General features: G+C 42.6%; 1 protein-coding gene across 3 annotated transcripts; it reads left to right on the top strand.

The window, feature by feature from the left end:
• The first annotated feature begins 297 nt into the window (after positions 1-297).
• Positions 298-23,080, top strand: LOC109906418 (UPF0687 protein C20orf27 homolog). Of its 3 annotated transcripts, none has more exons than XM_020504099.2 (6): positions 298-467; positions 9,000-9,097; positions 13,812-13,951; positions 15,758-15,896; positions 17,517-17,642; positions 19,945-23,080. In XM_020504099.2, exons 2-6 carry the CDS (start codon positions 9,079-9,081, stop codon positions 20,043-20,045), a joined length of 525 nt encoding a protein of 174 aa, XP_020359688.2. In that variant the 5' UTR covers positions 298-467; positions 9,000-9,078; the 3' UTR covers positions 20,046-23,080. The 3 variants fall into 3 exon arrangements, with proteins under 3 accessions (XP_020359688.2, XP_020359687.2, XP_031647771.1); XM_020504098.2 differs by having other exon boundaries at positions 336-492; XM_031791911.1 differs by having other exon boundaries at positions 337-467; positions 13,793-13,951.
• Positions 23,081-27,343: the final 4,263 nt, after the last annotated feature.

Raw genomic sequence — 27,343 nt, 5'->3', positions numbered from 1 at the left:
CAAACGCTGTAATTTAGATCCAGATATCTCCAGAATTGGATAGTAAATCACGTAACCAATGCGGAAGTTGGAGGTAGAAATTAATCCAACGAAAGGGGGAGTGGTTTCCACTAAATAACCCAGCCACAAAGTGAAATTCCTCAGCCACAAACTCAAAATTGGTTACAAAAATTAGCTTTTTGGTCTTATTTTAAAGTTAGACATACAATTAGCAGTGCGATTAAGGTTACGGTTATAATCAAAATCAGCTTTTAAGAAGATAAATTCTAGAAATAGGCGAGTAACGACTTTGTGGCTGTGCTAACTAGTGATGACCAAGGGGGAGTGGATCTACGGTGGGTGTTCATTCTACTGTTTATTCATTTTCTGTGGACCCATATTCCTTTGCCTATTCTTGATTTGGATACAACCGACAATAGGACACTACCTGGTTGCAGCGTGTGCATTTAGCCTCAATTGCAAGAAAGGTGAGTTCTTGGTGAGCGAAATAAGGTGAGAAATATTTCCATGCTGTTTGCTGCAGTTGCCGGAGCGTAAGCACAGTTTAAACTTTTTGTTATTGTACTGCGAGGGCAACGAGGCAGCAAGTATCGAGACAAGCAGGTTCAAACTCGTTACAGGACGTAGCCGTATATTCTCAAAATATTAGACTATAGGCTAAACTTTGCAGAAATGCGAGGTTTTTACTGTTGCACTTAACTCAATTTACATTTGACGTAATTTAGCAACGTAAATCTACCAAATGGATAAGGTAACTAGTAACGTTAGACTGAGCTAATTTCAAGTGAGAGAGTCTTAATAGAATCCACAGTAGAGTCACTGGTAGCATGAGTGATTTGTTCCTGCCCCCAGCTGAGGCAGTTTATAGCCCAGAGCAGGATTCCCCAAACTCGGTTCTGGGACCCTCCAAGTGCATGTTTTGCCTTTGCACTACACAAATAATCAACGTGATGATGAGTTGGTTATTTGAATCAGCTGTGTAGTACTAGGGCCAAAAATCTACTTAATCCTAGGGGGTCTACAGTAAACTGTCTCAGTTGGCATATGGCACTCTTGGTGCCATGCTATGTCGACTGCAGAATGTGATATTGAGAGCAGCTTGCACTGTATCTCTCTCATTGTGATATTGGTTTGAATAGAATACAGTATTAGTAGTTCATAGGATGAACTACAACACATTCACATTTCTACATAAATCTATAGGCTACTGTATAAGTGTTGTTTTTTTTCCTCAAAACCTTTACATCAGCCAAGCCCAGGGGTAGGTAGACATTCCTGTTCCTGGAGTGCCGCAGGTACTAATCCGGACGCTTATAAGAAATCCTGCTAAGCCCTCAGACGAACCATCAAACAGACAAAGCGTCAATACAGGACCAAGATCGAATCCTACTACACTGGCTCTGCTGCTCAGCGGACATGGCGGGGCTTGTAAACTTTCACTGATTACAAAGGGGAAACCCAGTCACGAGCTGTCCAGTGACGCAAGCATATCAGACGAGCTAAATACCTTCTATGCTTGCTTTGAGTCAAGCAACACTGAACCATGCCTGAGATCACCAAATGTTCCGGATGACTGTGTGATGACTCTATCCGTAGCCGATTTCAGTAAGACCTTTAAACAGGTGAATATTCGCAAGGCCGCAGGGCCAGACAGATTACCAGGATGCATCCTCAGAGTATGAGCTGACCAGCTGGCAAGTGTCTTCACTGACATTTTCAACCTCTCCCTGACCCAGTCTCTAATACCTACATGTTTCAAGCAGACCACCATAGTCCCTGTGCCCAAGAATGCCAAGGTAACCTGTCTAAATGACTATCGCCCCGTAGCACGCACGTCTGTAGCCATGAAATGCTTTGAAAGGCTGGTCATGGCTCACATCAACACCAATATCCCAGACAATCTGGACCCATTCCTTTACATTCCACAGGCCATAGTCAACAGCCTGATCAACTCTATGCGAAGATGTGTTGCGCTGCATGAGGAAAATGCTGGTCACACCACATACTGACTGGTTTTCTGATCCACGCCCCTACTTTTTGTTTTGTTTTAAGGTATCTAAATCAAATCAAATCAAATCAAATCAAATTTATTTATATAGCCCTTCGTACATCAGCTGATATCTCAAAGTGCTGTACAGAAACCCAGCCTAAAACCCCAAACAGCAAGCAATGCAGGTGGAGAAGCACAGTGGCTAGGAAAAACTCCCTAGAAAGGCCAATACCTAGGAAGAAACCTAGAGAGGAACCAGGCTATGTGGGGTGGCCAGTCCTCTTCTGGCTGTGCCGGGTGGAGATTATAACAGAACATGGTCAAGATGTTCAATGTTCATAAATGACCAGCATGGTCGAATAATAATAAGGCAGAACAGTTGAAACTAGAGCAGCAGCACAGTCAGGTGGAAGTTGAAACTGGAGCAGCAGCATGGCCAGGTAGACTGGGGACAGCAAGGAGTCATCATGTCAGGTAGTCCTGGGGCATGGTCCTAGGGCTCAGGTCAGTTGAAACTGGAACAGCAGCATGGCCAGGTGGACTGGGGACAGCAAGGAGTCATCATGTCAGGTAGTCCTGGGGCATGGTCCTAGGGCTCAGGTCCTCCGAGAGAGAGAAAGAAAGAGAGAAGGAGAGAATTAGAGAACGCACACTTAGATTCACACAGGACACCGAATAGGACAGGAGAAGTACTCCAGATATAACAAACTGACCCCAGCCCCCCGACACATAAACTACTGCAGCATAAATACTGGAGGCTGAGACAGGAGGGGTCAGGAGACACTGTGGCCCCATCCGAGGACACCCCCGGACAGGGCCAAACAGGAAGGATATAACCCCACCCACTTTGCCAAAGCACAGCCCCCACACCACTAGAGGGATATCTTCAACCACCAACTTACCATCCTGAGACAAGGCTGAGTATAGCCCACAAAGATCTCCGCCACGGCACAACCCAAGGGGGGGGGGGCGCCAACCCAGACAGGATGACCACAACAGTGAATCAACCCACTCAGGTGACGCACCCCCTCCAGGGACAGCATGAGAGAGCCCCAGCAAGCCAGTGACTCAGCCCCTGTAATAGGGTTAGAGGCAGAGAATCCCAGTGGAAAGAGGGGAACCGGCCAGGCAGAGACAGCAAGGGCGGTTCGTTGCTCCAGAGCCTTTCCGTTCACCTTCCCACTCCTGGGCCAGACTACACTCAATCATATGACCCACTGAAGAGATGAGTCTTCAGTAAAGACTTAAAGGTTGAGACCGAGTTTGCGTCTCTGACATGGGTAGGCAGACCGTTCCATAAAAATGGAGCTCTATAGGAGAAAGCCCTGCCTCCAGCTGTTTGCTTAGAAATTCTAGGGACAATTAGGAGGCCTGCGTCTTGTGACCGTAGCGTACGTATAGGTATGTACGGCAGGACCAAATCAGAGAGATAGGTAGGAGCAAGCCCATGTAATGCTTTGTAGGTTAGCAGTAAAACCTTGAAATCAGCCCTTGCTTTGACAGGAAGCCAGTGTAGAGAGGCTAGCACTGGAGTAATATGATCAAATTTTTTGGTTCTAGTCAGGATTCTAGCAGCCGTATTTAGCACTAACTGAAGTTTATTTAGTGCTTTATCCGGGTAGCCGGAAAATAGAGCATTGCAGTAGTCTAACCTAGAAGTGACAAAAGCATGGATTAATTTTTCTGCATCATTTTTGGACAGAAAGTTTCTGATTTTTGCAATGTTACGTAGATGGAAAAAAGCTGTCCTCGAAATGGTCTTGATATGTTCTTCAAAAGAGAGATCAGGGTCCAGAGTAACGCCGAGGTCCTTCACAGTTTTATTTGAGACGACTGTACAACCATTAAGATTAATTGTCAGATTCAACAGAAGATCTCTTTGTTTCTTGGGACCTAGAACAAGCATCTCTGTTTTGTCCGAGTTTAATAGTAGAAAGTTTGCAGCCATCCACTTCCTTATGTCTGAAACACATGCTTCTAGCGAGGGCAATTTTGGGGCTTCACCATGTTTCATTGAAATGTACAGCTGTGTGTCATCCGCATAGCAGTGAAAGTTTACATTATGTTTTCGAATAACATCCCCAAGAGGTAAAATATATAGTGAAAACAATAGTGGTCCTAAAACGGAACCTTGAGGAACACCGAAATTTACAGTTGATTTGTCAGAGGACAAACCATTCACAGAGACAAACTGATATCTTTCCGACAGATAAGATCTAAACCAGGCCAGAACATGTCCGTGTAGACCAATTTGGGTTTCCAATCTCTCCAAAAGAATGTGGTGATCGATGGTATCAAAAGCAGCACTAAGGTCTAGGAGCACGAGGACAGATGCAGAGCCTCGGTCCGATGCCATTAAAATGTCATTTACCACCTTCACAAGTGCCGTCTCAGTGCTATGATGGGGTCTAAAACCAGACTGAAGCATTTCGTATACATTGTTTGTCTTCAGGAAGGCAGTGAGTTGCTGCGCAACAGCCTTCTCTAAAATTTTTGAGAGGAATGGAAGATTCGATATAGGCCGATAGTTTTTTATATTTTCTGGGTCAAGGTTTGGCTTTTTCAAGAGAGGCTTTATTACTGCCACTTTTAGTGAGTTTGGTACACATCCAGTGGATAGAGAGCCGTTTATTATGTTCAACATAGGAGGGCCAAGCACAGGAAGCAGCTCTTTCAGTAGTTTAGTTGGAATAGGGTCCAGTATGCAGCTTGAAGGTTTAGAGGCCATGATTATTTTCATCATTGTGTCAAGAGATATAGTACTAAAACACTTGAGCGTCTCTCTTGATCCTAGGTCCTGGCAGAGTTGTGCAGACTCAGGACAACTGAGGTTTGGAGGAATACGCAGGTTTAAAGAGGAGTCCGTAATTTGCTTTCTAATAATCATAATCTTTTCCTCAAAGAAGTTCATGAATTTATCACTGCTAAAGTGAAAGTCATCCTCTCTTGGGGAATGCTGCTTTTTAGTTAGCTTTGCGACAGTATTAAAAAGGAATTTCGGATTGTTCTTATTTTCCTCAATTAAGTTAGAAAAATAGGATGATCGAGCAGCAGTAAGGGCTCTACGGTACTGCACGGTACCGTCCTTCCAAGCTAGTCGGAAGACTTCCAGTTTGGTGTGGCGCCATTTCCGTTCCAATTTTCTGGAAGCTTGCTTCAGAGCTCGGGTATTTTCTGTGTACCAGGGAGCTAGTTTCTTATGAGACATTTTTTTTGTTTTTAGGGGTGCAACTGCATCTAGGGTATTGCGCAAGGTTAGATTGAGATCCTCAGTTAGGTGGTTAACTGATTTTTGTCCTCTGGCGTCCTTGGGTAGGCAGAGGGAGTCTGGAAGGGCATCAAGGAATCTTTGTGTTGTCTGTGAATTTATAGCACGACTTTTGATGTTCCTTGGTTGGGGTCTAAGCAGATTATTTGTTGCAATTGCAAACGTAATAAAATGGTGGTCCGATAGTCCAGGATTATGAGGAAAAACATTAAGATCCACCACATTTATTCCATGGGACAAAACTAGGTCCAGCGTATGACTGTGACAGTGAGTGGGTCCAGAGACATGTTGGACAAAACCCACTGAGTCGATGATGGCTCTGAAAGCCTTTTGGAGTGGGTCTGTGGACTTTTCCATGTGAATATTAAAGTCACCAAAGATTAGAATATTATCTGCTATGACTACAAGGTCCGATAGGAATTCAGGGAACTCAGTGAGAAACGCTGTATATGGCCCAGGAGGCCTGTAAACAGTAGCTATAAAAAGTGATTGAGTAGGCTGCATAGATTTCATGACTAGAAGCTCAAAAGACGAAAATGTCATTTTTTTTTTGTGTAAATTGAAATTTGCTATCGTAAATGTTAGCAACACCTCCGCCTTTGCGGGATGCACGGGGGATATGGTCACTAGTGTAGCCAGGAGGTGAGGCCTCATTTAAAACAGTAAATTCATCAGGCTTAAGCCATGTTTCAGTCAGGCCAATCACATCAAGATTATGATCAGTGATTAGTTCATTGACTATAATTGCCTTTGAAGTAAGGGATCTAACATTAAGTAGCCCTATTTTGAGATGTGAGGTATCATGATCTCTTTCAGTAATGACAGGAATGGAGGTGGTCTTTATCCTAGTGAGATTGCTAAGGCGAACACCGCCATGTTTAGTTTTGCCCAACCTAGGTCGAGGCACAGACACGGTCTCAATGGTGATAGCTGAGCTGACTACACTGACTGTGCTAATGGCAGACTCCACTATGCTGGCAGGCTGGCTAACAGCCTGCTGCCTGGCCTGCACCCTATTTCATTGTGGAGCTAGAGGAGTTAGAGCCCTGTCTATGTTGGTAGATAAGATGAGAGCACCCCTCCAGCTAGGATGGAGTCCGTCACTCCTCAGCAGGTCAGGCTTGGTCCTGTTTGTGGGTGAGTCCCAGAAAGAGGGCCAATTATCTACAAATTCTAACTTTTGGGAGGGGCAGAAAACAGTTTTCAACCAGCGATTGAGTTGTGAGACTCTGCTGTAGAGCTCATCACTCCCCCTAACTGGGAGGGGGCCAGAGACAATTACTCGATGCCGACACATCTTTCTAGCTGATATGCACGCAGAAGCTATGACCAACCGATACATATCTGTATACCCAGTCATGTGAAATCCATTGATTAGGGTCTAATGAATACATTTCAATTCACTGATTTCCTTTTATGAACTGTACAATCTTTGTTACATGTTGGGTTTATTATATATATATATTATTATTATAAGTTTTTTTTTAATTTTTATTTTTTATTAAGCTGACCTGAACCTCACCATGCTGGCTCTGTTTTCCTTTCACATTGCACGCTTCCAGCAGCTTTGGTGGATGCGTAACCAGGCCAGCCCAGTATAGCTTGGTTCAGCCCTATAGTGCAAATCAGGCATGAGTTAAGATACAAGGCAATCTATGTGTGCAAGCGTTTCTGTTAATGGACATGTCATATTTTTAATCACCTCCCTCTAGGATGCTTCTTCCTTCTTTGCAGTAGAAAAGGAGGTAGTGTTTCTTTCCCAGACTTTTTGAACCTATAGACAACTGGGTTCAAACCTAAAGCGGTTCTAGGGGTCCTTGATTTCCTGCGAGGGAGTTGTTCTTACTCACTGTTCCAAATGTTTAAATGTGTCAGGGAGCAGAAGTCATCTTGGAATGTATCAGGCCTCTGTTGCTGTGGTAATATAACCATCCCTACGGTGAAGCATGGTGGTGCCAGCATCACGCTGTGGGGATGTTTTTCAGGGGCAGAGACTGGGAGAGTAGTTAGGATCGAGGGAAAGATGAATGGAGCAAAGTACAGAGATCCTTAATGAAAACCTGCTCCAGAGCTCTCAGGAACCCAGACTGGGGCAAAGGTTCACCTTCCTACACGACAACGAAGCACACAGCCAAGACAAGGCAGAAGTGGCTTCGGGACAAGTTTCTGAATGTTCTTGAGTGGCCCAGCCACAGCCCGGACTTGAACCCGATCTAACTTTTCTGGAGAGACCTGAAAATAGCTGTGCAGCAACGCTCCCCATCCAACCTGACAGAGCTTGAGAGGTTCTGCCGAGAAGAATGGGAGAAACTCCCCAAATACAGGTGTGCCAAGCTTATAACATCATACCCAAGAAGACTCGAGGCTGTAATCGTTGCCAGAGGTGCTTCAACAAAGTACTGAGTAAAGGGTCTGAATAATTATGTAAATGTGATATTTCAGTTTATGTTTAATAAATTAGCAAACATTTCTAAATCTGTTTTTGCTTTGTCATTATGGGGTATTGGGTTTAAAAGGGGGGGGGGGGGGGTGTAACAATTGAATCAATTTTAGAACCTAACAATGTGTAAAAAGTCAAGTGTTCTGAATACTTTCCGAAGGCATGGTATAAAAGATATGTATTCTTTCCCCTTCTACCCAATTTCGATCTTGTCTCATCGCTGCAACTCCCCAATAAGCTCAGGAAGCGAAGGTTGAGTCATGCGTCCTCCGAAGCATGACCCGCCAAACGGCGCTTCTTAACACCCGCCCTCTTATCCCGGAAGCCAGCCGCAACAATGTGTCGGAGGAAACACCGTTCACCTGATGAGCGAGGACAGCCTACAGGCCCCCAGCCCACCACAAGGTTGCTAGAGCGCGATGAGCCAAGTAAAGCCCCCCCCCCCCCGGCCAAACCCTCCCTTAATGCGGACAACGCAGGGTCACGGCCGGTTGTGATACAGCCTGGGATCGGACCAGGGTCCGTAGTGACGCCTCTAGCACTGCAAGTCAGTGCCTTAGACCGATGCGCCACTCGGGAGGCCCCGGCACAATTATTATTATTATTATTTTTTAAGGTGAATTGTAAATAAGCACATCTCTTGGCTTTGTACTCTTCCAATTGTGGCAATGTCCAAGGTACAATCCAACAGCCTCTCTTTTTAGCTACTGACTGGAATGAACAGGCAATATCAATATGGTGAAACACCCAACTTGCAACTGGTCACCAGTCCATTCTTTTCAGGCCAGTGGTTTCAGTCAGTCAGAGGAACTTGTCATTTTTCTTAGTATGACCCTCACCTGATGTTATTGGAATCACTAGGAGTGCTGCATCTTTCAACAATCTTTTTAAGATGCCTCCCTTGATTTTTGTTAAGGTTATATTTCGTCCTTTCTTTCACAGAAACCTGTGAGTTTCTCTGAAAAATGTTTATTTTAACATCTGACACCTTGGTTTTAATTGAATCCTCGTTTGAATGTTTGTTTTTCTTTCATTTAAGTCAGTCGGGAGCCTCCCCTCTCCCTTGGTGATAGTCTGGCACACACAGCTGGGTTAGTAACCTGGGGCTAGGATTTATTAAAGACAAATACCAGCTCGTCTTTCAGAAGTATTTATTTCCTGATTTCATTACAGTTGTGACTTTCTCCTTTCTTTAGCTTTAAGCTCTTTCCTAGTTGCCCTCCCCTTCTTCTGTTAATCCTTTATCATTGAAACCTCTTCTTTATTCTCTCTCTTGTTTCTCTCCCTCTCTCGTGTCTCAGGGTCATTTTGTGGCTGGGCCATAGAGATGACCAGGCTGTGACGGTTGGGTTCTCTCTCTGTCTGTGGACCAACCCTGGCATGGCTACTGCTAGGAAGAGTAAGTACCCTTTTCTATTATATTGTTGTATAGACTCTTGTCCCTTCTCCCCTGTTATGTGGTTTTAAATGCAATAATGGGTATTTCTAAAATGTCTTTCAATTCAAAACACAGTGTAGCTCTCATATGTCTCAATGAGTTGAAGGTATGAAATTAGTTATTTTCAAATGCAATTTATTTTGGGGTATAGTTGTGGCCAATTTTTCAGTTGACAGATTCTTATAACTATGTTCTGGCCCCCCAACCATCCGCTCCGACCAAAAATTGGCCAGCTGCTGAATCTAGTTGCCTAATCTTTAGGTGGATAAAAACGCATATGGTTACAGAGCATTATGGGTACTGTAGTATATCATGCTTCATTACCTAAGCTTCTTCTTCCTCCACATGAACCCTGTCCAGCAACCACTCCAATAGCAGGGTCCCAAACTGGAACACTCCAATAGCAGGGTCCCAAACTGGAAGCTTGCTGCCTGAATATGTCCCGTGGATGGTTTTGACATTTTATTTTCATTGTTGGACATAATACTGTTAACACCAGGAAATCAGCTCCAAGTGATTTTATTCCCACGCGTCGTAGAGAGACACGTAATTGTATACAAATGTAAGCAAAGTTTGAACTTCTGTTTTAGTGAAATATTATATCTGTTTGGGTTTCTTGCGGTCCATTTGCATTCTACAAATGATTTGTAATTATGTTTCGGCCCCCTGACCATCCCCTCAAGAAAAAATTGTTCCACGGCTGAATCTAGTTGATGAACCCTGCCCTATAGCCTCCCAAGGGTTGGCAGACATTGATGTCTGGATCAGGTTTCCATCAGTCTTCATAGAACTCTCCAGCCTCTCCCTCCTACTTTCACACCTCTCAAAGCCAGGGGCGGCAGGTAGCCTAGCGGTTAGAATGTTGGTCCAGTAACCGAAAGGTGTCAAATCTGTCTGCCCGAGTCCAAGGCACTTGACCCTAATTCCTCCAGGGTTGCTGTTGATAATGGCAGAACCTGGGCTGGGACCCCACTCTCTGAGGGTGTTTCAGGAAGAGTGGGATATGCTAAAAATATAATTTCCAATTCACACTTGTATCACTTCTCAAGTTCGCTATCAAACAGGGAGCCTCCAAAAATCCTCTTCCTTTCTCTCTCCCCCACCTTTCTCCCCCTCCTCACTATGTTTTAACATCACTACAGTATACAAATGCTTACTTAGTGTGTGTAATTTAAAGAAGAGATGGGTGGGAAGGGTACAGGAAACCCCCTTGCAAGATGAGAATAAGACCTGGCAATCCAACCCCGACATGGCAATCCAACCCCGACATGGCAATCCAACCCCCACATGGCAATCCAACCCCCACATGGCAATCCAACCCCCACATGGCAATCCAACCCCGACATGGCAATCCAACCCCCACATGGCAATCCAACCCCCACATGGCAATCCAACCCCCACATGGCAATCCAACCCCCACATGGCAATCCAACCCCCACATGGCAATCCAACCCCCACATGGCAATGTTTCTGTATGAAATGTCTTTGTTTACAATGCACACATACTACAGCTTATTCTCCTGAACTAGAAGCATCAATTTACAGTCTTTGGAAGAATGCATTTTTAGGGGAAACATGGGGGGAAAACACAATGTGGACTTGTTTGAATCCAGTCTGAAGTGTGTGTGACTCAGTGTGAACGAATATGTTGCACATGACAGATAGGCAGGAAGTGTTCAGGGATCCTCATAGAAACACAGCAAGAGAACAGCACCTGGGAGACGGACTAAAAGTGGCAACACTTTTTCCACTGTCATTAATACGTCTCTTTCCCCCCCCCAGTGGAGATTGAAGGCTTTGTTTCTGCACACAAAACACTCTCCTCTCCCTGGGTCTTTGTTCTCACTTTAATTAGGCTGCTGAATGAGAGTGTAGATTTACATCTTATTTGTTTTCGCTTCAATGTATTTTTCATGTGTCTGGGATGTAGCCGCTTTCACAGGGAGCGAGAGAGCGAAAGCGTGGGGTGTGTGTGTGTGTGTGAGTTTAATTTGGTCCTTGGGGAGAAAGAAATAGCAAGGGGTGGAAGAGGGAACTGAACTTGGAGATACAAGCCCAATGGAGTCTGTTACCATGGTTATCAGACAAAGTTAGTGATCGATCTTTGTTTAAAGTGTTGTGCCGAGCACTGACCCGCCTGGGGGGGACGGGACATGCAGAGAAAGAGACGAAGACAATAGACACGAGACAAAGATGGAGGGGATAGTGAAAGGACAGGTTAGAGAGGACGAGGTAGACACACAGTCATCTAATATACAACAGAGGCTAGGAGAGAAACGATGATCCAAACCCAGACCAACAGATGTAGATTGAGAGAGGGGAAAAAGATAGCAAGATTATGACTACCAGACCGAGAAGCCAGCTCCTATACTGTAGACTGCACTGTATTAGATGTAACAGGCCTTGGGTGTTCAGCAGCTAAGAGACCTGGGTTCTAATAGTGTATATATATGTTTTATTTTTTTTCTAAACACTTCAGCCACACTTAACTGTGTTTGCCTGGCACTATGGAATCAATGAAATGGTCTCAAAAGTACAAATCGCTGCCCACCTGACTCTAAAAAAACAGGCTCAATCTAATGCTTCCAAGTATTTGAAAGAAAACCAATACTATTTGAACCCAAGCCTGGTATCTAGCCAGCACAGTGTCCAGTCCAGTTCACTGTCTGGGCTAGTGTCCAGAGAATGTTGATTAACGAATGGTCTTGTTTGAAAGCCTGTGGATCTCTCTCAGCATTGTCTGAATCCACAAATCCTTTCAACTAGTGTAGCATAGTAGGTAGTCTTCCGACTGGAGTGGACACAGATATACTCTGACTCACCTCAGGGCTCTAAAGTGTGACCAAATTGATTGCATAATCAACAAAAATATTTTGCTGTGTGACAAGGAGTTTTATTTTGGCAGCGGTGTGCGGCTATGAAAAGAAATAATCTCCTAGGTGCTCTACCCATGTTTCTGAGTACCCTAGAGAAACAAGCGAGTGCAGATGTGTTAGCGTCATGGTTTCACCATTACAATGAAAACGGCTTGCTTCTAGACCAACCAGGTCAAATGCTCTGACACATATTACCGACGCCATATGAGCCAGATCTTTTGGTATTCAGTGTCGGTGGGGTCGGCAAAATGAATTTACTTTATATACTGTACATTAGTTGTCTGAGTAAACTGAGAATATTGCCTGGCTAGCCATACATATCACTCAGGCCAACTGACTTTTCTTCTCCACGATGAGTCTGGATTTGCCTCCCTCTCTGGCGATTTCTAGAATGCGAAGACATTCTGGCTTGAAAGTCTATGGCAAGACTTGAAAATGGCTGTCTAGCAATGATCAACAACCAACTCGAAAAAGCTTCAATTTTTTTAGAGTAATGGGCAAATATTGTACACTCCCGGTTTACAGAGCTCTTAGACTTACCCAGAAAGACTCACAACTGTAATCGCTGCGAATAGTGATTCTAACATGTACTGAGGGGTTTGAATACTAATCTAATCAAGATCTATTAGTATTTTCATTACCATTTTTAAAAAAGTTCACATTTTTCTTCCACTTTGACATTAGTATTTTGTGTAGATCGTTGACAGAATTGCAATTAAATCCATTTAAATCCCACTTTGTAACATAACAAAGTGTGGGGGGAAAAAAGGGGTGTGAATACTTTCTGAAGGCACTGGTATGAAACCATGCAACTGTGAAGTTGATTAAGTTCAAGGTTTATATTTCCTCATATCTTTATCTTTTTTTTTAAATATCATTTTAATCTAAACAGCCACCCGCTGCCTAATGAAATTCTGACTCACAATGTTATTAAAGAAATACAATCACAGTGCCTGTAACTCCTAAACTCTTATCTTCTTGACCCAGATAGGATTAACCCAAGCAAGGCAATGGGAATGAATGCTGTAGATACACATCACTCTTTTTTTTTTTAAAGGGAAATGAAATAAGGAGATAAAAATGTTGATGAATATGATGATACTGTGACAATGTATCCCAGAGGGACCGTTAAGGTACAGCATTTCAAAAGATCAGGGATCTAATGTGTTCCCCAAGGCATTCAAACAAACCTGGGCTGTGTCCCAAATGGCAACCTATTCCTTAAATAGTGCACTAGTTTTGACCAGAGCCACGAGAGACAGTGGTAGAGATCTATTATATCAGTATCTTCTATAATACCATTTTGTCTGTTCCCTCTCCAAATGCTGTGACAGGGGGTTTCTTTTAAATGTCAATTTAATGAACGTTTTAATGGACAATAATGTTTATCATATGACTGCAGGACATTCTACAGTATTAGATAAGGGATAGGTCTTTTCTTTATTACTCTCTACCTCATATCAAATCCTCAATCTTCTTCCTGAAAAATGTGTTTTCCTTCCATGATTACAAATATATTTAGTTACTATTGCTTTTAAGAGTGATCACAGACATTTGGAAGAGGCATTCAAATTACTGAAATGAATTTACACTCAAAGTTCAAGATGCCATGTTTTTCTCCCTTTGATTTCTTTCCAGCTTATTTTTTTGTGATTTTCTTAGATTTTTTTTTTATAGCCACTAACCACTCATTGAGTGTCACTGGCATAAGAATGTTGTTCCCATTGGAAACTGTTGTACCAGAGTCCCTTACCATTTGTGTGTGTAACAATTAAGTTAGTTGCTCTCTCCCTCTTCAGGCTCCGCAGCAAAGGCGGGAGGAGTTGGTTTCTCAGAAGAGCCAGCTGCCGGCACGCCGTCCCATGTCCACTTTGATGAGAAGCTCCACGACTCTGTCGTCATGGTGATCCCTCAGCCTGACGGGAACTTTATGGTCAAGGTGGGTTTGGGTTTTGGATTAAAGAATTTAACATGTCTGACGTGAAAATGATCATAATACCCTGACTACACCGCTCGCGTCGCAAAATAAATTTAGAAATCTATATTATTCAATTATTGCACCCACACTGCTCGCGCGCGCCAACAAGTGTCTGCATTGCCACGGGCTAAAATAGAAGTTAGTTCTATTTGTGATGCTGAATGCGGTGCAAGCCCCGCCTCTCCCATCTCCTCATTGGTTTATAGAAGCAGGTACCCACGTGCCATCTCCTCATTGGTTATACCCATGTGGGTGAATGATAGACGAACGAGTTCAGTGGCGGTAATGGATCTAATTTATGAAAGTTGCCAATCGCAATATAAAGTCAAGAGAAGAAAAAGACTGGAAGCAAGAGAGATGACTAGAAACGATTCGGTTGACCATTTTATGTGTGGATTAATTGTCGGAGTAGATCTTGTGCATTTCAAGTAAAATAACAACTCAATGTTCATATCGCAGGACAAATTAGCTAGCAACAGCAAGCTAGCTAAATAGGACCAATTAGCTAGCAAGTGCAAGCTAGTTAGCTAAATTGCCATAAATGTTTAATGCTTTTGGACCTGTCCCCAAATTAATGTAATTGGTTCAGAGTTTGCTTTGATATTTGAACCTGCGTGGTCGTGATAGTGTTTGGTGTGGGGGGACAAAATACATTTATGCACGCAGTCGGTTTGGGTTCCGTGTAAGAGTTATCAAAACGGCACACCCAGAGAGCTAGGATCATCCAAAATGTTTCCCCTCAATCTCCAGTGGTCTCCCAGCCATCCTTCTTTTCTTGCCATTTTGAACTATGAGGTGAACCTTTTTTATAGGGTTGCAAAATTCCAGCAACTTTCAATAAATTCCCTGATTTACCAGAAATCTTTGTTAGAGGATTCTGGATTTCCTGCTTATTCTCTCCTTATTCCTCAAATCCTCCAACCGGGATTTCGGGATAACCAGGGAATTTATTAAAAGTTCCTGAATTTTGCAACCCTAAACCTGTATGACAACAAAGGGGAGGAGGCGAGTTTCTCTCTCATCTCTGCTAATCTTCTGTATCTGTTCTGAAGATTCAGTTCCAACTATGCCAGTACTCTCCCATCCTGTTTACCAGAGGATGACTGTGGATCAGAGAACTCTTTGCAGCATAGCACTGTAGTCGTGGGCGTGTAGTGTGACTGTGCTGCGGTTCAGACGGCCCTTTGATTCTGCTTCCCCGGTGTGGGAAGTGAGGTCCACCAGACAGACGACAGCGGTGAATGTGCCGTGTGTCTGAAGTTCTCTGCTGCCTCCTTGGAACCACTGGGTTGCCATGGAAACATGTGGGGGGAGGGGTGTGTAACCTAACCAACGGGCTTGTTTAAATCAGATGTGGTGGGATGTAGTCAGTGTGTGGGATGGCTGGAGACAGACGGTATGCTGCAGAGCTATTTAATCAAAGCACTGGGTTTGTGTTTCTTTCACTCTTTTCCCTCACTTGTTTTTGTTTGTTGTTTGACACGGCCAGAGGGTCATGTGAGGCTTGTTTGACACGGCCAGAGGGTCATGTGAGGCTAGTTTGACACGGCCAGAGGGTCATGTGAGGCTTGTTTGACACGGCCAGAGGGTCATCCTTTGGTCCCTCTCCCTCACTCTCGTTTTCTCTCTAAATCTTTTTCTTGCACTCTCTCTCCCGCTCTTACTTTCTCTCTCTCTTCTCTTGCAGCTTTTTCGCTTGCCCCCCCCCCCCCACCCCATCATGCCCTTTTTCATATTCACTCCCTCTTTTATTTATATATCTGTCAGGTTGGTTTCCTGAAGACCCAGCACAAGTATGAGATTGTCTTCACCCTCCCGGAGCTTCCATCACTGGGGAAGGACGCGTCTCCAGCTCCAGTACCCAACCCCCATATCCGCATCACTGATATCACTCCTGTACCAGAGGGTATGTCCGAGTCTTGCTCAACTCAGCCCTATTCTCTGTCCTATCCTTTGACCTAACCTCAGTCCCAGCTACCTCGGCTATGGCAAGGCTGAACCATGGGCTATCAGCCCCAGTTCCAGGTCCTCGGATACAGTCTTTGCCCTATACCCAGACCTAAACTACCTTTCAAAAGTTTGGAGTCACTTAGAAATGTCCTTGTTTTTGAAAGGAAAGCAAATGTTTTGTCCATTTTTAAATAACGACTCTGGGATGCTGGCTTTCTAGGCAGAGTTCCTCTGTCCAGTGTCTGTTCTTTTGCCCATCTTAATCTTTTCTTTTTATTGGCCAGTCTAAGATATGGCTTTTTCTTTGCAACTCTGCCTAGAAGGCCAGCATCCCGGAGTCACCTCTTCACTGTTGATGTTGAGACTGGTGTTTTGCGGGTACTATTTAATGAAGCTGCCAGTTGAGGACTTGTGAGGCAACTGTTTTCTCAAACTAGACACTCTAATGTACTTGTCCTCTTGCTCAGTTGTGCACCGGGGCCTCCCACTCCTCCTCTTTCTATTCTGGTTAGAGCCAGTTTGCGCTGTTCTGTGAAGGGAGTAGTACACAGCGTTGTACGAGATCTTCAGTTTCTTGGTAACTCTCGCATAGAATAGCCTTAATTTCTCAGATCAAGAATACACTGACGAGTTTCACAAGAAAGTTATGTTTCTAGCCATTATGAGCCTGTAATCAAACCCACAAATGCTGATGCGCCAGATACTCAACTAGTCAAAGGCCGGTTTTATTGCTTCTTTAATTAGGGCAACAGTTTTCAGCTGTGCTAACATAATTGCACAAGGTTTTTGTAATGACCAATTAGTCTTTTAAAATTAGACATTTGGATTAGGTAACACAACGTGCCATTGGAACACAGGGGTAATAGTTGCTGATAATGGGCCTATGTAGATATTCCATAACAAATTAGCCGTTTCCAACTACAATAGTCATTTACAACATTTAACAATGTCTACACTGTATTTCTGATAAATGTTGTTATTTTACTAGACCCCAAAAAATGGCTTTTTTTTTTCAAAAACAAGGACATTTCTAAGTTATCCCAAACATTTGAACGGTAGTGTAATCCTAACCCTTTTTAAATTCCACTGATCTTTGCTCAGTCTCCGGTTGGCCAGACCTTCATGTCAGTCATGTTTTATAGTAGCTGTACATCTCAAATGTGCAGGAGAGACTGAAAGTGTGTCGGTCCATGACAGAATCCGAATTGAAGGAAGGAAATGTTGAAATGTTGAACCGTTTTGCTAACATCCCTCAGGGAGTTTCTGGATTTCGTAATGAGGGTTATTACCACTCGCTTCAACGCTTCAGTAGTTTGTTTTAGCGTTGAGCTGAGTGAGTTGCTCCATTCCATTACACCATCTGCTGGAAAACCATGACCTTTTACTTTCATCTCTGTGACCTTTCTGTGACCACTTGGACTGTGTGTGTTATTTGTAGTGTTTGCCAGTTGTGTTAATGTGTTTGACCCCAGAGTTTTTCCACTCTGGTTGACATTTTGTATGTGTGTGTTCTCTGTATATGTGTTCCCTATCCTTCTGCATTTTTGCCCTTCTTACCCCCCCTCCCTCTCCTCAGGTGGTCTGAGAGTGACATGTGAGTACATGGCCCACCAGGAGGGGGTGCTGTGTGAGGAGGTGATGCTGGTCAATGAGAGCCAGGAGGATGTCTGCGTGGGGGTCAAAGTGCACGCCCGCGTCATGGGTAAGACCACAGAGGCCAGCCTCATCATAACGCTGGAAGAGCATGATGCCCTCCTATTGGGTTTTAAATGAGACCTACTGTATTCTGTGTGCCCTAGGGTAGATCTAGTGTTACACCCATAACAAACTCAGTGGGGGCATTCCAGGTCGTATTTAATTCAGTCACACTGCTCGGATGTTCTGGGTTGTAATCATTAGCCCCCCCCCCCCCCCCCCCCCCCCCCCTCCGTTTGGTTCCTAGTGAATACACCCCAGATCTCCCAACGCTTGGAGAAGTGTAGATTGATCAATATGGCGATTCTGGGTTCGAGTCCAGGCTCTTTCGCTGCGACTGGGAAACCCATGGGGTGGCGCACAATTGGCCCAGCGTCATCCGGGTTAGGGATGGGTTTGGTCGGCAGGGGTGTCCTTGTCCCATCGTGCGACTCCTGTGGCTGGCCGGGCGCAGTGCACGCTGACACCGGTTGCCAGGATACAGTGTTTCCTCCGACACGTTGGTGCGGCTGGCTTCCGGTTTAAGCGGGCATTGTGTCAAGAAGCGGCTTGGTTGGGTCGTGTTTCGGAGGACGCACGGCTTGACATTCACCTATCCTGAGTCCGTACGGGAGTTGCAGAGACAAGACTGCAACTACCAATTGGATACCACAAAATTGGGGAGTAAACAGGGTAATAAATACAAAATAAGATTGATCAATATGAAACCATTGCATCACTTAACCTCCTTTCAAGTGTGATGCAATGTCCCGTTCCTAAAATTGATATTTTCTGATCAAAACAGATTGTGTTGTGGTATCATGCAGTATATGCTCTGTAGAGGTACAGGTAACTGCCAAAATAAAGGAAACAGGAACATACTGTCTCAATAGGGTGTTGGGCCACCACGAGACAGAACCGCTTCAATGTGCCTTGGCATAGATTCTACAAGTGTCTGGAACTCTATTGGAGGGATGCGGCATCATTATTACACGAGAAATTCCATAATTTGGTGTTTTGTTGATGGTGGTAGAAAACACTGTCTCAGGCATTTGCTCCAGAATCTCCCATAAGTGTTCAGTTGGTGACTGATTCGGCCATGGCATATGATTTACATCGTTTTCATGCTCAACAAACCACTCCGTGACCTCTAGTGCCCTGTGGATGGGGGCATTGTCGTCCTATGGGAGCATTGTCGTTATGGCCAAAATAATCGCCTGCCCAGCATTTTATACATGGTCCTAAGCATGATGGGATGTTAATTGCTTAGTTCACTCAAGAACCACACCTATGTGGAAGCACTTGCTTTCAATACACTTTGTATCCCTCATTTACTCGTGTTAACATTATTTTGGCAGTTTACATGTAGTTCCCTCATTATTAATACACAACAGTACTGAAAACCAACTGCCTCTTCTAATAGAATTTCTAAAGTATCAGTTTAGTTCGATTGTAGCCATCTTGTCATTGTCTTCCGAAAGCACAACAAGGCAATGCTGCAGCGTTGTTCACTTGAGTAACAAACAGTCTAGCACCTAGGAGACTGGTTGTGAGAACAGATGTAGAAGTGTGCTGCTGCCACCTGCTGGTGAGTGTGAACAGCATGGTTTAAATTAAGAGCATCACTGATCACTGCGATGCTGTGATCACCTGAGTAAAAGGAATGAGTCACGCATTAGTGGAGAGCTTATGATTTGGTAAAATACTTGTACTGTATTGAACATGGCTGACTGATTATAATCACTGCATCCCGTTCTTTCTTCCTGGCTCTTGAGTTGGAGCCATTTTCTGTCTGTAACACACTGTACTTGGACACCGACTGCATTCACTGTCTGGAAGCTTTGAATAAATTAGGTCATGATGATTCACTTTGGAACCTAACACAAACCCTGTCATTAATTTCCTTTCAACAGAAAATGATTGTATATTTATATATTTATCTATCTGATTTCAGTCATTTATGTATTTTAAATTAGAAGAGTGCAACAACAAAAAAGTACTGATAGACAGGCCACTCGTGTCAACTAGGGACAAAAACCACAGTGCTGATCCCAACTTGAACATCTGTAGGCAGGCAGAGGACTGGAGGGGATATATTTGTATGAAAGGGTTCGTGGAGAGGCTGGGAAAAGGATCAACCTACAGCTTAATCCCAAAGGCTTTACAGTCTCTCACTCTACTTTACCACACTGTAATAGAGCGCACTGGCACTGGTTGGATGTTGTGGACTAAACCATTTCTGAGAGACAGCCTAATGTTAGTTTTTTCTTGCTCTCTCTTTCATTTTCTGTTGCTATCTCTCCCTCTTTCTTTCTCTCCCTGTTTTTCAGACCGTCACCATGGTACACCCATGTTGTTGGAAGGAGTGCGTTGTGTGGGAGTGGAGCTGGAGTATGACTCTGAACAGAGTGACTGGCAAGGATTTGACTAAACCAGACAATGTGACACACACACACAAAAGACCATGCCACATGTATTCAAATTCAACATCCACTGTACTTCAAACGATCCCTGACCATTTCAAGATGTTATGGTCCTAAAGGGAGGATTAAATTAGGAAATGGATAGAAGTTATTTGAAGTAGTAGCCTGGGTTTTTAATTTTACATTCAGGCCGTACTTGGCCGCTAAAAGCTGAATTGCAGCACACAACGCATACAAGTAAACAAATAAAATCTTACCTTGCTTCAAAAGTAAAACAAACAAGCATCAAAACCTTTTCTTTTTTTAAAGCAAGTCCAATGTGATCCGATCACTGAGCTTCCCTCAACTATACTGAACACAAATATAAATCACTGAGCTTCCCTCAACTATACTGAACACAAATATAAATCACTGAGCTTCCCTCAACTATACTGAACACAAATATAAATCACTGAGCTTCCCTCAACTATACTGAACACAAATATAAATCACTGAGCTTCCCTCAACTATACTGAACACAAATATAAATCACTGAGCTTCCCTCAACTATACTGAACACAAATATAAATCACTGAGCTTCCCTCAACTATACTGAACACAAATATAAATCACTGAGCTTCCCTCAACTATACTGAACACAAATATAAATCACTGAGCTTCCCTCAACTATACTGAACACAAATATAAATCACTGAGCTTCCCTCAACTATACTGAACACAAATATAAATCACTGAGCTTCACTCAACTATACTGAACACAAATATAAATCACTGAGCTTCCCTCAACTATACTGAACACAAATATAAATGTAGCATTTAACCATTTCAGTTAGTTCATATAAGGAAATCAAATAAATTCATTAGGCCCTAATCTATGGATTTCACGACTAGAAATACAGATATGTTGGTCACAGATACCTTTAAATAAAAAAGATAATGATCATGCGGTTTAATCAGCTTCTTGTTATGCCACAACCTGTAGGTGGATGGATTATTTTGGCAAAGGAGAAATGCTCACTATGGATGTAAACAAGTTTGTGCACAAAATGTAAGAGATGCTTTTTTTGCGTCTGGAAAAGTTCTGGGATCTTTTATTTTAGCTCATGAACCATGGGACCAGCACTTTAAATGTTGCGTTTATATTTTTGTTCAGTATAGTTAACATATCTGAAATGCATCTGTACGAAGTACTGTTGTTAGTACTGTGATAACACGCTATCCAACTGCCCATGCCATTCCACTGCCTGCCTGCCTGCCCCTATGTTGTTTAGAATGTGTTTTCTGAGTAAACCTTTAGGGGGCAACAAAGTTCACGTAATCAAGCCAGACCATTTCACCCAGCCTAAACTCAACTGTACCAATAGGGGGCGACAAAAACCACTAAAATTATCCCTCTCATCTCAATCCAAAGGTGTAGAGGGATTCAAAAGGACTTCTTTAAATGAAAGAATTTTACGCTATTAATCAGTCGCAAGTGCCTACGTTGCTGTACAGCTTTTACCATCAACAACTGCCTTCTGTCCCGTACTATCCTATCTATCAAGTATCTCCCCTTCAGGAGTTAAAAGATTTTGGACTTTAGTGGATCAACGATAGCTCAGCCTTCCAAGATAATTTTTATATCTACAAAACATTTCAAGTATATTTATAAAATATTAAAGATTGGCGCCATCAGTACCATTGGTAGTAAATCCACACTCCAATTAGATTGCCAGTTGTTTTTTGCTCTTTTAATATATTTGAGGCAACAAGAAGAAATAAAAGACAAACATTTTGGTTGTTAGCCCACCATGAATCTGCCAACAACTAGTAACACTTTATCTACCCCCAAAGCCCTCACCATCCTCTCTGAGCACTCATACTCTCATTGCAACCTAATAGTTTAGTAGTCACTGTTTACTGTCAATAGCTAGTCAATGTAAATGTATATTCCGATCCAATAAGAATGTCAAGTATCTAGCATAAAACATATCCTAATTTCACATAGCTAAACGGACAAAGCCCTGTTTTAAATATTATTATTTTTATATCGGACAATCTTCATGTGTTAACTGTGTTCGGCCTTAATTGAGGAGAACCTGTATATCGTTTGTGTTTGTATAAGAGGCTCTAATGTCTTAAAGTTATACCTTGTTGTTATGGTGTCCATACTAAATCCATGCTCCAGGGTAGGGGTCAATTCCATTTCAATTCAGGAAGTACATTTGAAATTCCAGTTCTTTTCAATTAGGAAAATGTGGAATTGGAATTAGTTTACTTTCTGAGTTGACTGGAATGGAAATGTCCTGAACCCTGCCATGCTTCAAAAGCTAGTGAGACCGAGTGTGGATTCAGTTTGGATACAAGGCCATCTTGTCCTTTTGAATAGAAAAGAGAGGGCACTATTGTTCATGCAGTCAGACTTCTCAAAATAATATCCTTAGCCCATATTGTGATGGGCATCATAGCAGGTTTGGGGTCAATTCCATTTAAATTCCAGTCAATTCAGAATGTAAACCAAAATCCAAATGGTCCGAATTGAAATGTCAGTGTACTTTCTGAATTGACTGAAATTGAAATGGAGTTGACCCCAGCTCTGGTTGTTGGGTAATTGTACTGAGGGGTTACGGTACTAGGGGGGGTGTGGCATTTTGTCAGTCGATATACAATACATGTTCCTTCATTGGTGTTTGCTACTATGGTCTGTGTTCTTTTCTTATACCATAAAACAAAGTTTAAGTGCTTATCAAGAAACACTTCCAAAAGGACTGATTTGAGGTAGAAAGAAGTTAGAGCACTCAACAACAAAGCAGGGCTGTATTTATTTTAGCTCACTTTAATCCATTCTATGCCGATGTGAACAGGTGGATGTCAAGCTGACAATAAATCAATGTCAGATTTAAAATAAAATGAAATTGTTTAGTGCTCCATCTTCATTCGACTTCAAATGAGTCCTTTTGGAAGTTTAAGCGCTTCTCGTGAATTGTTGTTATTGTTGTTGAGCACCTTTGTCTGCTGAAGTGTGAATGCCCACCTGAACTAATAAAGTTTGTGTTTAATTGTGCTTTTTGTTTGCGTAACTCAGGTGATTTTCTGCTAGAGGGCAGTCCTTGCTGTTACATCGCTGTGTTCTGTTGAATGGAACTACAGGACACAACGATGCGCTGCGGTTTATGGTGTCTCACATGGGCTGCAGTGGGTATGCTATAGTGTGTAATAATGTAACAGAAACCAATTAGGTGTAAAGTCGGAATCGACTGACCCTTTCTCTTAGACCCTTCATCTCTTTTTCACCTCCGTTTCTTCTTGTGTCCCTGGCTAAGTCCTAATCACAACACAACCTGCACTGCTGCTGGAAACCACAGATGAAAAGCCTGCAAACGGGGTGTGTGTGTGTGTGTGTGTGTGTGTGTGTGTGTGTGTGTGTGTGTGTGTGTGTGTGTGTGTGTGTGTGTGTGTGTGTGTGTGTGTGTGTGTGTGTGTGTGTGTGTGTGTGTGTGTGTGTGTGTGTGTGTGTGTGTGTGTGTGAGAGAGAAAACTCTTTGTTCCTCTACTATAAAAGACTGGCCAGTGCTTCATGGCTGCTTATGTTCTGTTTCCGACTCAACCATAACTAGCAGCTGGACCCGAGACACGACTGATTCCATCCCCTGGAGATGACAGTCTCCTTTTATGTTGTGGTTGAATGACCAACTTGACTTCCAATGTCAGAGGTAAATGTTTTAAATGTGTTACTTCTCGATCCAGCATATGGGACAAGGGATTGTAAAACATGATCTATGTACCTTCAGGTGACATGGGGCTACTATTCCCTTAGCACGCGCACACACACACACACACACACACACACACACAGTTAAGTCAGTCCCCTTAGTTGACATGGCCACAGAGAGTCCATTGTTTGTGTCCACATGGCTGTGCGCTGTTTGTTTTTTATAACGGTTCTAGTTTCTTGTTCCGTCTCCCCACCCAGCCGCCGTGGAACAGATGAGGCCAGTGTGATAGGAAACCAGGACGGAACTCGGAACTCGTAACTTCCCCCATTGTGTGTGTTGGGGGGGGGGGGGGGCAAAAGATCTCTAGAAGCTTTGTCCTGAATCTTCACCCTTCTCCCAAAGTGTGCACTTGCACACTCCCATCATGGATGTAAGTTAACAATGGTGGAAACTACCTCAAAAATTCTTACACCAATTTAAAAGTGTTTAAATCCACAAGGGTTAGTGTGCAGGTGTACACTTTGTGAGGAGGGTGGAGAATTGGGAGGAACCGTTCTCTCCCTAGCACTGTTGTGTGCACTAGTTGTCAGTGGGCACTGAGCAATTCATTAGCTCTCAACATTAAACAGTGCTTTTAGAAAAATTATAAATTGGCCAAAATGATTGACAATATACTAATGAGCCACTCAACAGACATGATAGCATTACAAATAGTAGGTTATAAACCATTCCCCCTTCTCTCTAGAGATATATCACATTGTTACTGATCATAAAAGACAGTATGCTTCAAAAACCATGTGAGTCACTGCTTCAACAGCGGTACATCGCTGAACTAAGGTATAGGCCTCCGGTGGGTATCTTTTCCCCCCACCCCTCAATATGCTGCATAGTGAATTATAGACTGCATGTTTGTTTGTTAACTCTGTTTTTGTCTCACTGCTTTGCTTTATCTTGGCCAGGTCACAGTTGTGAATGAGAACTGGTTCTCAACTGGCCTACCTGGTTAAATAAAGGGGAAATAAAACAGGACCCACCTCTGGACTCTCGTGACACCATATGCAAATCAAACGAAGGACCTAGGAACAAAGCATTTGTCATTCAAGTAAATTAAAGTGTTTAGGTTGCCATGTAGAAATGTTATCGGGATTTTCACAAGCATATTACATTTGTATTAGACTTTTGATTGTTCAACAGTAAACCAATCATCGTTTGCCTTCTTTACATCTGATTACTCTATCATTACTATTCAATAGGCCTTGTTATATTTGTCTTTCTATTTTCATAAGCTCATTTTCTTTTTAACTCTGCATTGTTGGGAAAAGGCTCTAGGTAACTAAGCATTTCACAGTCTACACCTGTTGTATTTGGCTCGTGACAAATACGATTTGATTTTTGATTTGGTGATCGTAGCCTACATCTCTCTTTAATGCATCCACTGCTCTAACCTATAAGTGCAAACATTGACATTCAAGACTACAAACGCACATATGTTGCCATTTTGAAGCGACGTTCAAATATTTTTTCAGGAGAGGTGCCATAAACAGCCTAAATAAGTATCAATCCCCCTTGGCAAAAATAAACCCCTATTCACCAGATGATTAGGCTCCTGCGTTGGATAAGTGGAATCTACGTGAATCATTTATGTATTAAAACATGTTTCTAAATCAAAGTCTTTAAAAGTCATTTAAAGAAAGGCCTATTTGAGATATAACTAACAATCCATCTAAATTTTGGAATCTAAATACTATTCCAGTTTTTTGGGTAGCATTACTATGTGCGCCTATGCAGCCTAATTTATAACTACTTTTTTCTTGTGCATTGTTTTTGACTAGCGTTACTCTGTCCGTAATCTTTATTGGGATACGCCTTTAATGCACAAGACAAGACTACCGCCATTTCGATACATGATAGCCCTAAACGAAATTATGAGCCTTGAAACCACCGCGTTCACCCGCAGAAGCAAACGGGTGTAGATCTCTCAACAACAACAAAAATATAGCATTAGTTTTCTGGACAGTTGTTGGTGAAATTATTTACACACAAAATCCGGCCTCAAATGAGCAAATGCTTCAAGACTTAAACAGTTTGGTACGCCTATCGTGGTTATTTTACGCATATTAAATAATTTATTCGTAGGCCTACTTTCACTTCTAAGTTGCGACTTGTGCTACAAATTTAAAAGTTATATAGAATATAACATTAAGAGATGTGTGACCAGAACCAGATATAAAATAAATAAATATAGGCTTACCTTACATAAATCTTACGTAGACCTAGCCTATACATCTTTCGAAATCAAATAGGCTACAAAATGTATTCAACATTTTCCAAACATTTCCCCTTTTCATTACGAAACCGCGCCAACATCTCACCGTTTTTTAGTCGAGACCAAACTTAAAATTCTACTTTATTAAAGTTTTGCCATGCAGGTGTAGGCCTATAGGCCTTATTGAGTTGAAAATAAAGTTGCCTAGGTTAAAAACAAATAAGCCCATTTTCTACATATGCCACCACAGACATTCTACAAGCATAATTTAGGAAATACAAAATTCATTCCGTTATCTAATACAAAAATATGTATATTCAGTTAATTTCTCATTACAATTTCAAAATTATTGTTCTTACCGTTCCATGGGGCAAACTTTCATAGCGTATACAATTCAACAGTTGGTTAAATAAGGTATAGCTGGGCTCAATTATTTTCACTATTCAGACGCTGTTGGTGTTCATGCAGTTGGAACACCAGACTAGACTGCCCCCAGAAACAGGACTAATGCAGCCGGTATTAAAGCCTAATCACCCAAACCAATAGTTTGACACCTGACAGCATGGGGTGATATGTTTTATGTTCATCTGTCACCCTTTGTGTCTCTCTCTCTCTCTCTCTCTCTCACTCATTTTAATATTGCTTAAATTAATAGAACTATGCCCCGTGAGCATTGTCTCACTGCACCGGGAGAGAAAGGCCTAGTATTTCGGTATGGTTGTATCTAGGGTGTTATACACTCGCTCTCTCTCGGAATTGTTCGTCTATAATCTGGTGCTTTGAATCTGTTAAAAAAAATTGGTTAAACTGTCAAGCTGAGGTTGGCTACAAAAAAAAGTTGTATCTGCCATGTGAAGTATAACAGTTATTCTCAAGAATATAACAAATCAATCAATAGCAAATAATATATTTTCTTGTATATGTTAATGAACTTGTTGTTGCTTGTATATGTTAATGAACTTGTTGTTGCTTGTATATGTTAATGAACTTGTTGTTGCTTGTATATGTTAATGAACTTGTTGTTGCTTGTATATGTTAATGAACACTGGTGTTGTTGCGGGTCTTGGTGCATAGGCCAATGCCCAGCGCCATGTACTGTATATATGGCTCTGCCTATACAGACGATGAACACCTGTTGTTACTAATTGCCGTGCACCGCCCCCCCCCCCCCCCTTAAGAACGCCTCTGTTCAAATACCCATTTTAGTTTCAAACACGTTACAAGAATTGCAGAGACAATCAATGGTATGCCAATCAAGAATCATCAAAGTTTTGTTGAAGAATAGGCATGCATGCACACACAGTGCCTTCTGAAGTATTTACACCCCGTTACATTTTTCACGTTT

This window comes from Oncorhynchus kisutch, linkage group LG16, assembly GCF_002021735.2.
Source record: "Oncorhynchus kisutch isolate 150728-3 linkage group LG16, Okis_V2, whole genome shotgun sequence".
NCBI lineage: Eukaryota > Metazoa > Chordata > Actinopteri > Salmoniformes > Salmonidae > Oncorhynchus > Oncorhynchus kisutch.
Note: the sequence above shows the minus strand (reverse complement) of the source record. Positions and strands in the feature narration are given on the sequence as shown.